This window comes from Equus quagga, chromosome 14, assembly GCF_021613505.1.
Source record: "Equus quagga isolate Etosha38 chromosome 14, UCLA_HA_Equagga_1.0, whole genome shotgun sequence".
In the NCBI taxonomy this organism is placed as follows: Eukaryota; Metazoa; Chordata; class Mammalia; order Perissodactyla; family Equidae; genus Equus; species Equus quagga.
In genome coordinates this window covers 90,902,777-90,915,407 of record NC_060280.1, presented here as the reverse complement: position 1 = coordinate 90,915,407, position 12,631 = coordinate 90,902,777, and the positions used below count along the sequence as shown (strand labels likewise).

The window sequence follows — 12,631 nt, the reverse complement described above, 5'->3', positions numbered from 1 at the left end:
CTGCTGCCACCAGAAGCTAGAAGAGGAGCAGACAGTAGATTGTGTCTCAGAGAACCCAGAGGGAACCACAGTATCAAAAGCTTGATTTTGGACTTCAAAACCATGAGGGAGTAAATTTTTCCTGCTTAAAAAAAAAAGTATTAAAACTACAGAAATTCAAAATAATGGTTGCAAAAACCACACTCATTATCACCTCTGGAGGATGCTAGGGAACCAAGTCAGTATTTTGTAAAACAAGGTATACATGGAAAAATTATAAAGATTCAAGCATTTTTGCTGACTTTCCTCTACAAATAGTACTTAGACTAACCAGAAACTTAGTGAGTGGAAGTTTATTTTTATAGAAGCAGTTCAATAATTAAGTGAAAGTCTAATAGAATACCTTCATGAAATAATGTATCTAGCCAATGAACTTTAATGGCTGCAAATATCACAAAAAAAGAGACAACAGAAAATATGTGCTTCTTTCAGCATTACAGTGTTGATGGGACTATAAGCTGGTACAACCACTGTAGAAAGCAGTACGAAAGTTCAAGAAATAAAAAATGGAACTATCAAATGATCCAGCAATCCCACTTCTGAGTATATATCCAAAGGAAATATATTCACTCACGTGTCCATTGCAGCATTATTCACAACAGTCAAGGTGTGGACACAAATTAACTGTCCGTCAACAGAAGAAGGGATAAAGAAAATGTGGTGTGTATATTTCCCATGAAATATCCTTAAAAAAGAAGGAAATCCTGCCATTTCTGACAACATGTATGAAAAGGGAGGGCATTATGCTAAGTGAAATGAGCCAGATGGAGAAAGACAAATACTGTGTAGTATCATTTATATGCGGAATCTTAAAAAAAATTGAACTCATAGAAACAGAGAGTAGAATGGTGGTTGCCAGGGGTTAGAGGGTGGGGGAAATGGGGAAAGGTTGGTAAAAGGGTAAAAACTTTGTTATACGGTGAATAAGGTCTGAGGATCTAATGTAAAACATGCTAACTATAGTGGAAGATACTGTAGTGTACAATTGAAATTTGCTAGCAGAGTAGGATTTGAGTCCTCACCAAAAAAAACGGATAAATATGTGAGGTGATGGAGATGTTAATTAACTTGATTGTGAGTATCCTTTCACAATGTGTATGTATATCAAATCTTTACTTTGTACACTTTAAATATATTATAATTTTATTTGTCAATTATACCTCAATAAAGCTTGGGGCGGGGAAAGAAAATACATGTCTCCTGAGGAAAATCGACACCACCACCCATGGAGTAGCCTTCCTTCCTAAAATCAACCCTGAGCCTGATGAAGTATCTAGACCTAAATGCCAATTTATAATTACAATTTCCAAGAGGCATATTTGAAACAATAGCATACAAATGCAATTAATGAAATCGTTTATTCAACAAACTCCAAGAGGGAAAAAAGAATCCTATAGATTAAAAAGGACTCGAGGCGGCTATGAACCGATTGGAATACATAGACAATATTTAGATTCTGTTGTGAGAAAATGATTAAAAAAATTATGAGACAATTGGGGTAAGTTGAATAATAACTGGATATTTACTGATATTTAATTATTACTAATATTTTAAAGTAAAATAATGGTATTGTGTTTATGCTTTTAAAAAGAAGTTTTCTTTTTTTAGAGCCATACTGAAATTATATATGTGGAATTTGCTCCGAAGTAATCCTAGTGAAGAGGTCAAAGTATGTAGAATATAGACGAAACAAGACTGAAATGATAATCGTTGAAAATGCGTGATGAATACATGGGGTTTCATTACATCAAGCTGAGGCATGTGAAAAATTGCCCGTTTTGTTGGTCAAAAATGGTAGAATATTGTCAATTTCACATGACTCAGCCTAGCGCTATCTTCTCTACTTTGGTCTATGTTTGAGTAGTTCCATAACAAAGATTTTTAAAAACTAGTACTGAATGTATCAATCAGTTCCAGAGTGTTTACTGAATGGATCCATGACCTGATAATCTGGCCGTCACCTCATAAAACTGAATTCCTAAAAATGTAAAGGTAGAGACTCTCACTGATGCCACCTTGGTACAAATAATCAGAGCACGCATCTGCCTGCAGATCCATTCAGCCAGCCTCTCTCTTTGTGTATACCCATCAGGTTAGATTCTACTTGCTCCATTAGCAGAAATGGAAGGAAGCCAGTATGTCTTTACAGAGAGTTGCCCTCCTGAGGGTAAGTGGGGTCGAAGAAGATTTGTTTCTTAGTGTAAATGTAGGGAGATGTTTCTTTGCTCTTAAAGTGATGAGGAATACTGGCTTCAAAGAATGGAAACGTCCTCCATGAGAAGCCCTGGACCTTGGAGAGACAGAATTTAGGAGACTATGAGAGTTTGTTCCCTGAGGAGAGAGTACAGAGCAAGTTGAGAAACACAGAACTTGCTCCTACTTGCCTCCTGTTGACCTAAAATAGCCAATACATGCTTCTTACTGCCATGTCCAAGCCCCCATAGGAAACTGAACTATTCTGGGAACAGAAGCAAGATTGGGCAATTTGTCTAACAAGGAGCATTGGGAATTGACTTCCCATTGGCCCAGAATTTGTAAATATTCCCTCTGTTCCTATAATTTATCCCCTACTCCAGATTTTCTTCTTTGGGCCAGGAGGATCCTGCCTGTGCCCCTGCAAGGTATCTTTCAGTCTCCAAGATCTAACTTCATCATTCTGGTCCTTTCTTGGAAGCACAGCCAGCAGCTTTATTGTCCATCACCAGGGAGAGAACTGAGCCTTAAACTTGACTCATGCCTAAGTGATGATGTCAAGAAGAGGAGAGAAAGCCCAGTAAGTGGACTTTGACGACAGGGAGAGAAGGAAGGATGGAGGGAAGGAGAGAAGAAAGAGAGAGATAGAGAGAGATTGGAGAGAATGCAGGGGGTGGAAAAGGAGAGAAGATAGCCACTGTGTCTTCAGAGAACTGTGATATTCTACCTGGCTCAATTAAGCACCCAGTTCCAAGCCCAGAATCCAGTAACCACACATAGCTACCTAATTCAACCTAGTCCAAATGTGACTACACAAATCTCTTTCCAACACCCACAATTTACAGCACAGTTCTTAGTATCTGGACCTGGTTTTCCAAGCTCATTTGAGTATCTCAAAGAACAAAGATGTTCCCACCAAATTTCTGTAGGCATAATTTGAGTTATTTCCGTCATTGTGTTTTGAAGCCCTTGGAGACTCCTGATCTTTCCAGGCTAAATGACTCTGGACACCAAGTTCTAGGGTTCCACATGGGATAGGAGTTGTGCTTTCTTGAATAAAGCCTCATCAAGATGACTAAGGGAGCACACGAGTCTCCCAGTTTGTGAGACTTAAACTTTTCCCCAAAGCTGTGGGAGGATGAGGAGTGACAGAGTAAGTGAGTGACAGCTTAGGTGTGCAGGACAGGAGAATGTGAGACAAGCTAATTGCTTCAGTTAGTAATTTAATCAATAGGATACTCACTAGTCCCTCTCAGGATTAAAAAAGGCCTGAATATTTTAGTCGAATTATGATACTATGAGCTAAAATATCATGGCCACAGAGTGATGTAAACCTCTAATTTGATGTTGGGACACAGAGTAAGAAACCACCTTTGACAAGGGGGCTACATAGAGGTGAAATTGGGTGGACAATGGTAAGGGGGCCAAGGAGTTCCGTGAGGAGGGCATACAGAAGAGCAGCGTGTCTCAGTGGAAAAGCTCTGAGCTTTGGACTCAGGCAGACACGCATTTGGAACCAAGTTCACCATTTAATAGCTGTGCGATCTACACATCCTTTCTCTTCTTTGAGCCTCAATCATCTTATCTGTAAAATGAGAATTATAACCTCCACCTCATGGTGTGTTCCTAGGATATATGTCATATATGTAAGGTGTCTATTATATCACTTGGCACAGATTAGGAATTTATTAAGTAATATGAAATGTGAAGAAGCATGGAGACAGGAAATGACACGGAAGTGTGGGTTGTGAGAGGTATCGGCAGATTGCCCCCACAAGTTGGTACAAAACATAATTTTAGCAGTGTAGTAGTAAATAAAGCAAGAAGTGTAGATTTGTGGTAGAATCAGGAGTTTTTTAAAGTGAAGGTAGACATTTGGACTTTCTTCAGTGGACAATAGTGATTTGTAAAGGTTGTTGTATAGATACCAAAAATCACCACCTGAGTCAGCTACATTTCCCAAGAACTCTTATAATTTCCCCATAATTTACTAAATGCCTCTTGAGTCTGTTTCTGTTACTCAACCATGAATTCATTAATTCACTCATAATGCTTGAAATTATAAAGATTAAGAGGACAGGCTCTAGATTCGTACTGTTTGACTTACTTCTGTCCCTTACTATCTGTGAAACCTCATCTGATTTTATCTCGTCTCCTTGTGTCTCCATTTCCTTTTATGTGAAACAGAACCAACCTCATTGGATTGTTGGGAGCAGCAAATTGGCAAAGAACTTAGAACAGTCTCTGACACTACAGGAGACACTCAATAAAAAAGAGAATCATTATTTATTCACACATGTATTGAACAATTGTGTTTATGTCTTCTATACCCTGGATAAGATGCTGCCACAAAAATAAACAAAGACACAATCCTTGCTCTCAAATGTCTGGAGGACAGTGTCTGTGTCTTTCCATATTTTTATCCTCACCACTCAGTCCAAATCCTGGTATATCACAGCCATTAATATTTGTTTATGGAGTAAGCAAGTGTACGAATAAATAAGTGAATAAAATGATGTGGTCAGAGCTATACTTCAGGAAGATTTATCTGGCAGTGACTTCAGGATGGTTTGGAGGAAGGAGAATGGATACATGAGGACTAAGTAAGGACTAGTACTTGACAACCCAGAAGTAATGAGAACCTTGATTTAGGGTGGTGGGAAGAAATAGATGGAAAATGAGTATAAAAATGGGCTGTTCCACTTATGGAAGATGTAGCAACTCATTGATGGACTGGCTTTGGCAATGGAAGAAATGAGGGAAGAAGAGTCAAATTTTCAATTAAGTGTCTGGAGGGATGGTGATTTCATTCATGGAAATAGGGGCTCCAGAAGAAAATAGACTTTATTTTTTATTTTTGTATTTATTTTTATTGTATTTTATTGTATTTTATTTTTGCTGAGTAAGATTCACCCTGAGCTAATATCTGCTTCTGATCTTTCTCTTTTTGTGTGTGAGCTGCCACCAAAGCATGGCCACAGACAGATGAGTGGTGTAGGTTCGTGCCCAGGAGCTGAACCCGGGCCAACAAAGCAGAGCGTGCCAAACTTAACTAGTAGGTCACTGGGGCTGGCCCTAGACTTTATTTTCCACCCCAGGAAGAAAGAGAAAGAAAAATTACTGCTTGTTATAGTTGTATTACTCTGTGTCAGACACTGCATAGACAATCTTACATAAATATCTCATTTAATACTCAAAATAACCCTATCCATTATACACCATTATCATCATGCCCTTTTAACCAAGGAAGTGAGATTTTAGTTATTAGGTAACTTACTCAAGATCACCTAGCTAGTAAGTGGTGAACCCACGAATCACACCCCGGTGTTTCTCTTTTCACAGACCTTCCTTAAAATCTGAGGTGATGCTGCCAAATGTTGGCTGAGATGGTACTATGAAGCTGACCCACTTTCCATATGCTAACTCACTTCATCTTCTAAGAAAACCCAGAGGTGGGTATTATTTCTCCCAAGTATAAAGATAAAGAAAATGAAGTTTAAAGAGGTTAATAGTCACAACGTAATGGAGCCAGGATTTGAATCCTGTTCTATCTGAATCTGATTATCTGTGTGCTTTCCATCATTCCACACCGTATTCATGCAAATTATCCAGGTGGAAATAGTGAGTTTGCAGGCAGAAATTCAGGTCTGAGTGTTAGGAGCCTGGAGTTGTAAGTCTGAGAATCAACTTTGAAAATCAAGAGATGTCTACAAAGAAAGTTTTTAAAAGTAGCCTTGGAGTTTAGGGCATTTCATGAACACTCTGAAATGGTTTGCAAAGTAACACCAAAATGTATATTTTTCAGGGGACTGGCTGTAGTTTTAGCAGAATTTCCAAAGGATCATGAGATAAAAATTGCTAAGAAAGAGAGAACCAAAGTGAGAATGCTTAAGATTTACTCTCTGAGCAAATTTGAAGTGTACAACACAGTACTATTAACCACAGTCACCATGCTGTACATTAGATACCAAAATCTTATCCAACTTATAAATGAAAGCTCGTACCCTTTAACCAGCATCGCCCCATTTCCTCTAGCCCTTGGTAAACACCATTCTATACTCCATTTCTATGAGCTTGACTTTTTTTTTTAATTCCACATATGAATGAGGTCATATAAAATTTGTCTTTCTCTGTCTGGCATATTTCACTTAGTATAATGTCTTCTGGGTTCATCCATGTTGTCTCAAATGACAAGATTTCCTTATTTTTTCATGGCTGCATAATATTCCATTAAGTACATCCCACAGCTTCTCTATCCATTCCCCAGTGATGAACACAGGCTGTTTCCAGATCTTGGCTATTGTAAATAATGCATCAATGAGCATGGGGGAGCAGATATCCATTTCACACTCTGATTTTGTTTCCTCCAGATATATACCTAGAAGAGGAATTATGGTATCATAAGATAGTTATATTTTAATTTTGTAAGAAACCTCATACTGTTTTCCACAGTGACCATACCACTTTACATTCCCACAAAGAGGATAAATAATTCTTTTCTCCATATCATCACCAACACTTGCTATGTCTTGTCTTTTTGATAAAAGTCATCCTAAAGGTGTAAAAATCTCACTGTGATTTTTATTTGCATTTCCCTGATGATTAGTAATGTTGAGTGCCTTTTCATGAACCTGTTGGCCATCTGTATGTCTTCTTTAGAAAAATACCTATTCAGATCCTTAGTCTATTTTTTCATTTTTGCTATTGAGTTGTATAAGCTCCATATATATTTTGGATATTACCTCCTTATCAGGTATGTAATTTGCAGATATTTTCTCCCATTCTGTAGGTTGCCTTTCCATTTTTTGGTTGTTTCCTTAGCTTTGCAGAAGCTTTTTAGTTTGCCGTAGTCCCCCTTGTAGATTTTTTGCTTTTCTTCACTGTACTTTGGGTATCATATCCAAAAAAATCATTGCCAAATCCAATGTCACAGAGTTTTTTCTCTATGTTTTCTTCTAGGAACTTTATGGGTTCAAATCTTACATCTAAGTCTTTAATCCATTTTTAGTTATTTTTTATGAGTGGTGTAAGACAGCAATCCATTTTCATTCTTTTCTTTCTTCTTTGTGAGGAAGATTGTCACCAAGCTAACATCTGTTGCCAATCTTCCTCTTTTTGCTTGGGGAAGATTGTTACTGAGCTAACATCTGTCCCAGTCTTCCTCTATTTCATGTGAGATGACACCATGGAGTGGCTTGACAAGAGGTGCTGGGTCCACACCCTGGATCCAAACCTGTGAACCCCGGGCCACTGAAGCAGAGCATGCAAACTTAACCACTACACCACGGAGCCAGCCCCACACTTTCATTCTTTTGCATGTGAATTGAAATATCCAGTTTCTCCAAAACGATTTACTGAAGAGACCATCCTTTCCCCACTGTGTGTTCTGGGCATCATTGTAAAAGATCAGTTGATATATATGCATGATCTATTTCTGGGCTATCTGTTGCGTTCCTTTGGTCTATGTGTCTGTTTTTATGCCAGTATCACACTGTTTTGATTACTAAAATTTTGGAATAGAATTGAAATCAGGAAATGTGACGCCTCCAGGTCTGTTCTTTCCCAACACAGCTTTGGCTTTTGGGGGTCTTTTGTAGTTTCATGCAAATTTTAGGGTTGTATCTTCTATTTCCATGAAAAATGCCATTGGAATTTTGATAGGGACTGAATTGAATCTTTAGATCACTTTGAGTAGTATGCACATTTTCACGACATTAATTATTTCAATTGGTGAGCACAGGATGTCTTTCCATTTATTTGCGTGTTCTTCACTTTCTTTCATCAATGTTTTATAGTTTGCAGTATGCAGCTCTTTCACCTCCTTGGTTAAATCGATTCTTAAGAATTTCATTGTTTTTGATGCTATTGTAAAGGAGATTTTTTAAATTTCTTTTTCAGATGGTTCATTGTTAGTGTACAGAAATGCAATTCATGTTTGTGTGTTGATTTCATATTCTGCACCTTTATTGAGACACATACTAGTTTTAACAGTTTTTTTGCAGAGTTTTTGAGGATTTCTATATATAAGATCATGTGCATGTATTTTTTTTCCTGATTTCATTGAATTGACTTTCTGTGTCTTCTTGTAGCTCATTGGGCTTCCTTAAAACAACTATTTTGAATTCCCTAACAGGCAGAGTGTAGATCTGCATTTCTTTTTGGTCAATTACTGGAAAATTATTGCCTCCCTTTAATAATGTTATATTTCCTTGATTTTTCACGTTCCCTGAAATCATGCATTAACGTTTTCACATTTGAAGAAGCAGTCACCTCCTCCAGTCTTTCCTGACTGACTTTGGGAGAGAAACACTTCTGTCAGCCCTCCTAGGGATTCTCAGGCATTCAGAGACATTTTCAGTGGATACACCTGCTCCACATTTCTTGTTCCCTCTTGGGAGAGTTCTTAAGATTGTATGCCTTCTCTTGATCCTGCAAAGCCAGGCCAGGCACTGAGCCTCCTGTTTGCTTTCCCTAGGGTGGTGCCCTGCAATCCTCAAGTTTGTGTGCTTTCTCTCAAGCCCTCGGAGTTGGGCTGGCTTTCTACATTTGCTCACTAGCTATCTGCAAATGCTCACACTCACTGTCCTTGGGGGCATGCACAGGGAGCTGGTCGTGGCATGGTGATACATATGGGTGAGGCATGCAAGTGCCTGTGGGACAGTTAGGAGGATCCCCAGGGGAGTGTGGACAGGCTTCCTGATGGAAGCTGTGAAGCAGTTGGTAGGATTTGTGACCCTTTGATGGATTCTGAGCATGCCTGCTGTACTCCCAGCCTCTCCCTGCCCTCAGGCACGCAGCAGCTCACCTTGGTATTCTGGATTGGGTGAGAAAGAAGTGAGTCTCTTTGGCAGCATTCCACACAGCTGGGGTAGCCAAACATTCACTTACACACTCTCACTTTCCAGCGGGAGAAATCAAGGTTGAGAGTGTCTTTCTTGGCACTGAGCTGTGCTGTCTTTGGGGAGGGGTGACATAACTAAAGTGAAACCATTCCTCTTACCATTTTCAAAGGGTCCAATCTCAGATTCTTCTTTTTTTGCTTCGGTTGTGTGCTGGAACTTCTCCACTGGACCTGGACTCCAACAAAGGTACTCTCACCTATGGGTGATTGTCAAACTTGGTGCTCTTTGCAGGGAAGATAGTAGAAAACTCTTCTGCATCTTATTGAAATCACCAAGTAAATGACCATTACAGGGAAACAGGATTATGAGCTGAGCAGGCATGACCATAGAACCTGTCCAATTAGTTAAGTCTTCTCTTAGGACTTTCAATAGTTTTATGTTTCAAGCTTTCTTTTCTAAATTACACATTTGAGAATAAGAATTTACTTCTAAATACTGCTTTAGCTGCATCTCCTTTGATAGGTAGGTTTTTAAAAAATTATAAATATTTCCTGATTGCAATGATAATGGCTTCTTTCATGCATACATTATTTTTAAGCATGCTTCAAATATTTTTAAGCATATAGGAAGAGATGATTATCTTTTTAGTATTGATTTCTAATTTGATTACATTATGATCTGAGAACATGCTTTGTTTGATATGTATTCTTTGGTATTATGCTTTGTGGCTTAACTTTTGCAGATATTCCATAGGTCCCTGAAAAGAATGTGGGTTCTCTAATAATTTAGTGTAGTGCTCAAATCAAGCTTGTTAATTGTGTTATCAAAACTTCTATACTCTTACCAAAATTTTGCCTCCCTGGCCTATCAATTACTAAAAAAGATATGATAAAATATCCTAATGTGATGTGGCTTTATCATTTTTCCTTATAGTTCTGTTCATTTTTTTCTTTATGTATTGTAAGCTAATGTTGTTAAATGCATAATAGTAGCTTTTCTCCCCCTCTCTGTTGAATTGTTCCCTTTGTTATTATGTAAAAACTTTCTTTATCCCTTTTAATGCCTTTTGCCTTAAGCATATTTTCTCTGATATTAATAAGTTATCCATCTTCCTTTGGTTAGTATTTCTTAGCATATCTTTATTCTTTTTCTTCAATCCTTCTATGTCATTATAGTTTAGGTGTATCTCTTGTACACATGAGGTAATAGGATTTTGTTTCTTTGTCCAACCTGAGAGTCTCTGTTTTAATGACTAGTTTAAGCCATTTGGAGATTTGTTGTGATTATACACATTTTGTGAATTTTTTTTTTTTGCTTCTTTATATCTCTTTTCCTGACCTAAAGAGGTTTCATCAAAATCTCTTTATTTCTGTTGTGTCTGTGCTCTAATTTAGAAGTTATATATTCTATGCTCATTATTTTAGTGGTTACACCTAAACTTCAATTGTGTATAAAGCCCAAAATACTCAATATTTTTATTCTCTTGCAACTCAATACAAGAACTTTACAATGTTTTCATTTTAATTCCCCTTCTTGTAGTAAATATACCTGTTGCCTAGTATTCTAATCAATCTTATTTATGTGCACACTCTCATTATTATTATTACATATTTTTAAACTCAACATTTTGTTTATATTTTTGACATAAAAACAAATTTCTTGGCTGACCATTGCTTCTTGGATAGTTTCTTTTTGAATTCAATTTGTTTTATCCTGAAGTAAATCTTTTAATAGTTTTTTTCAGCATGCATGCTCTCTCAATCTTTGTCTGAAATGGAAAGATTCAGGGAAGGGTCCTGAAACCAAGCCTTGACATACAAATTGCTGTAAACACTTCATTAATAGTTCAAGATACAACACATTTATAAGCTGGTGTTATAATTAGCCTAGATGGGAAACTATCTAGCTAACTAGCTAGATATCTTCATAGTGTTCATGTAACTTCCCCCTTTCAACACTTCCAGAGGAATCATGCCCATGGAACCAAGGAACCAAACCAGCACACACGAATTTATCCTCCTGGGGCTTTCAGAAGATCCAGAACAGGAGACTGTCCTCTTTGCTCTGTTCCTCTGTATGTATGTGGTCACAGTCGTGGGCAACCTGTTGATCATCCTGGCCATCAGCTCAGACTTCCACCTCCACACCCCCATGTACTTTTTCCTGGCCAATCTCTCCTTGGTTGATTTCTGCCTGGCCACCAACACCGTCCCCAAGATGCTGGTAAACATCCAAATCAACAACAAGTCAATCTCTTATCCCTGCTGCCTGACCCAAATGTACTTTTTCCATTTCTTTGGCATCATGGACAGTGTCTTAATAGCTGTGATGGCTTATGACAGGTATGTGGCTATTTGTCACCCTTTACACTATACCACCATCATGAGCCCACGCCTCTGTGTCCTGCTGGCTGGTGGCCTGTGGGTGTTTTCCTGCTTCATTTCCCTCACCCACATCCTTCTGATGGCCCGTCTGGTTTTCTGCGGCAGCAATGAGTTACCTCACTACTTCTGTGACCTCACTCCCCTTCTCAAGCTTTCTTGTACTGACACCTCTGTGAACAAGATCTTTGTGCTCATCGTGGCAGGGATGGTGATAGTCACACCTTTCATCTGCATCTTGGCCTCCTATGCTCGCATCATCATGGCCATCATAAAGGTCCCCTCTGCAGGTGGCAGGAAGAAAGCCTTTTCCACCTGCAGCTCTCACCTCTCTGTGGTCTCCCTTTTCTATGGGACCACCATTGGGGTTTATCTGTGTCCTTCATCTGTCGGCACAGCTTTGAAAGAGAAAGCCTCTGCTGTAATGTACACTGCAGTCACCCCCATGCTGAACCCTTTTATCTACAGCCTGAGGAACAAAGACCTCAAAGGGGCCCTGAGGAAGCTCATCAACAGAAGAATCACCTCATCTTCCTGACCACCAGGTCACCTGGATTCCAGGAAGTCTCAACATCTAAGGTCTTTGGCAAAAGTATGGAATTGCATGGTTTGGGGCACTAACCCGGTTGAAAGTTGAATTGCAGAAGTTTAAAAAGGAAGTTCAAGATGTCCCTGCTACTATTTTCTCAAATATTGGGACCACTAAGGGTCCTTGTGGGTATGTCTCATGCTGTCCTCCAAGAAAGATAAGTCTAGTCTTACCATATTGGATTTACCCTTGTTCAGAATCTATTTAGTACTCAGCAAATATTTATTGAGTACTTATTCTGAGCTTGATGTAGGTGCTGGCCATAGTGTGGTGTGCAGGAGAGATGCAATACCTATAGGTTGGAAGATCCCTAAAGTTGGGTGTGGGAGAAGAAGTTGCACATGTAATTATAACAGAAGGGAATATGAACATGAGAGAAAGGATGGGATACAGCAGGAACACGCGACCAAGCCTGGAGGGGAGGATCTTATCCCAAAGGATAAAATGGTGTCGTTGAGACAAATATGAGAAGTAAGAGTGTCTCAGACAAAGAAAATGGTATGTGAAAACGTGGTAAAGAAGAGAAAGAGAGAGAAGGATGCATTTGTAAAGTGAAAAATCCAGTTATGGTGAACGACTTGGGGACT

The 12,631-nt window shown here is 38.7% G+C and overlaps 1 protein-coding gene across 1 annotated transcript; it reads left to right on the top strand.

Moving 5' to 3' along the window:
• Positions 1-11,045: 11,045 nt before the first annotated feature.
• LOC124225444 (olfactory receptor 24) lies at positions 11,046-11,993 on the top strand. Its single transcript, XM_046638116.1, has one exon. It carries the CDS (start codon positions 11,046-11,048, stop codon positions 11,991-11,993), a length of 948 nt encoding a protein of 315 aa, XP_046494072.1.
• Positions 11,994-12,631: the final 638 nt, after the last annotated feature.

What these genes read in the sequence shown, in the direction of transcription:
- LOC124225444 (XM_046638116.1), top strand. Translation starts at nt 11,046, where the DNA reads ATGCCCATGGAACCAAGGAACCAAACCAGCACACACGAATTTATCCTC.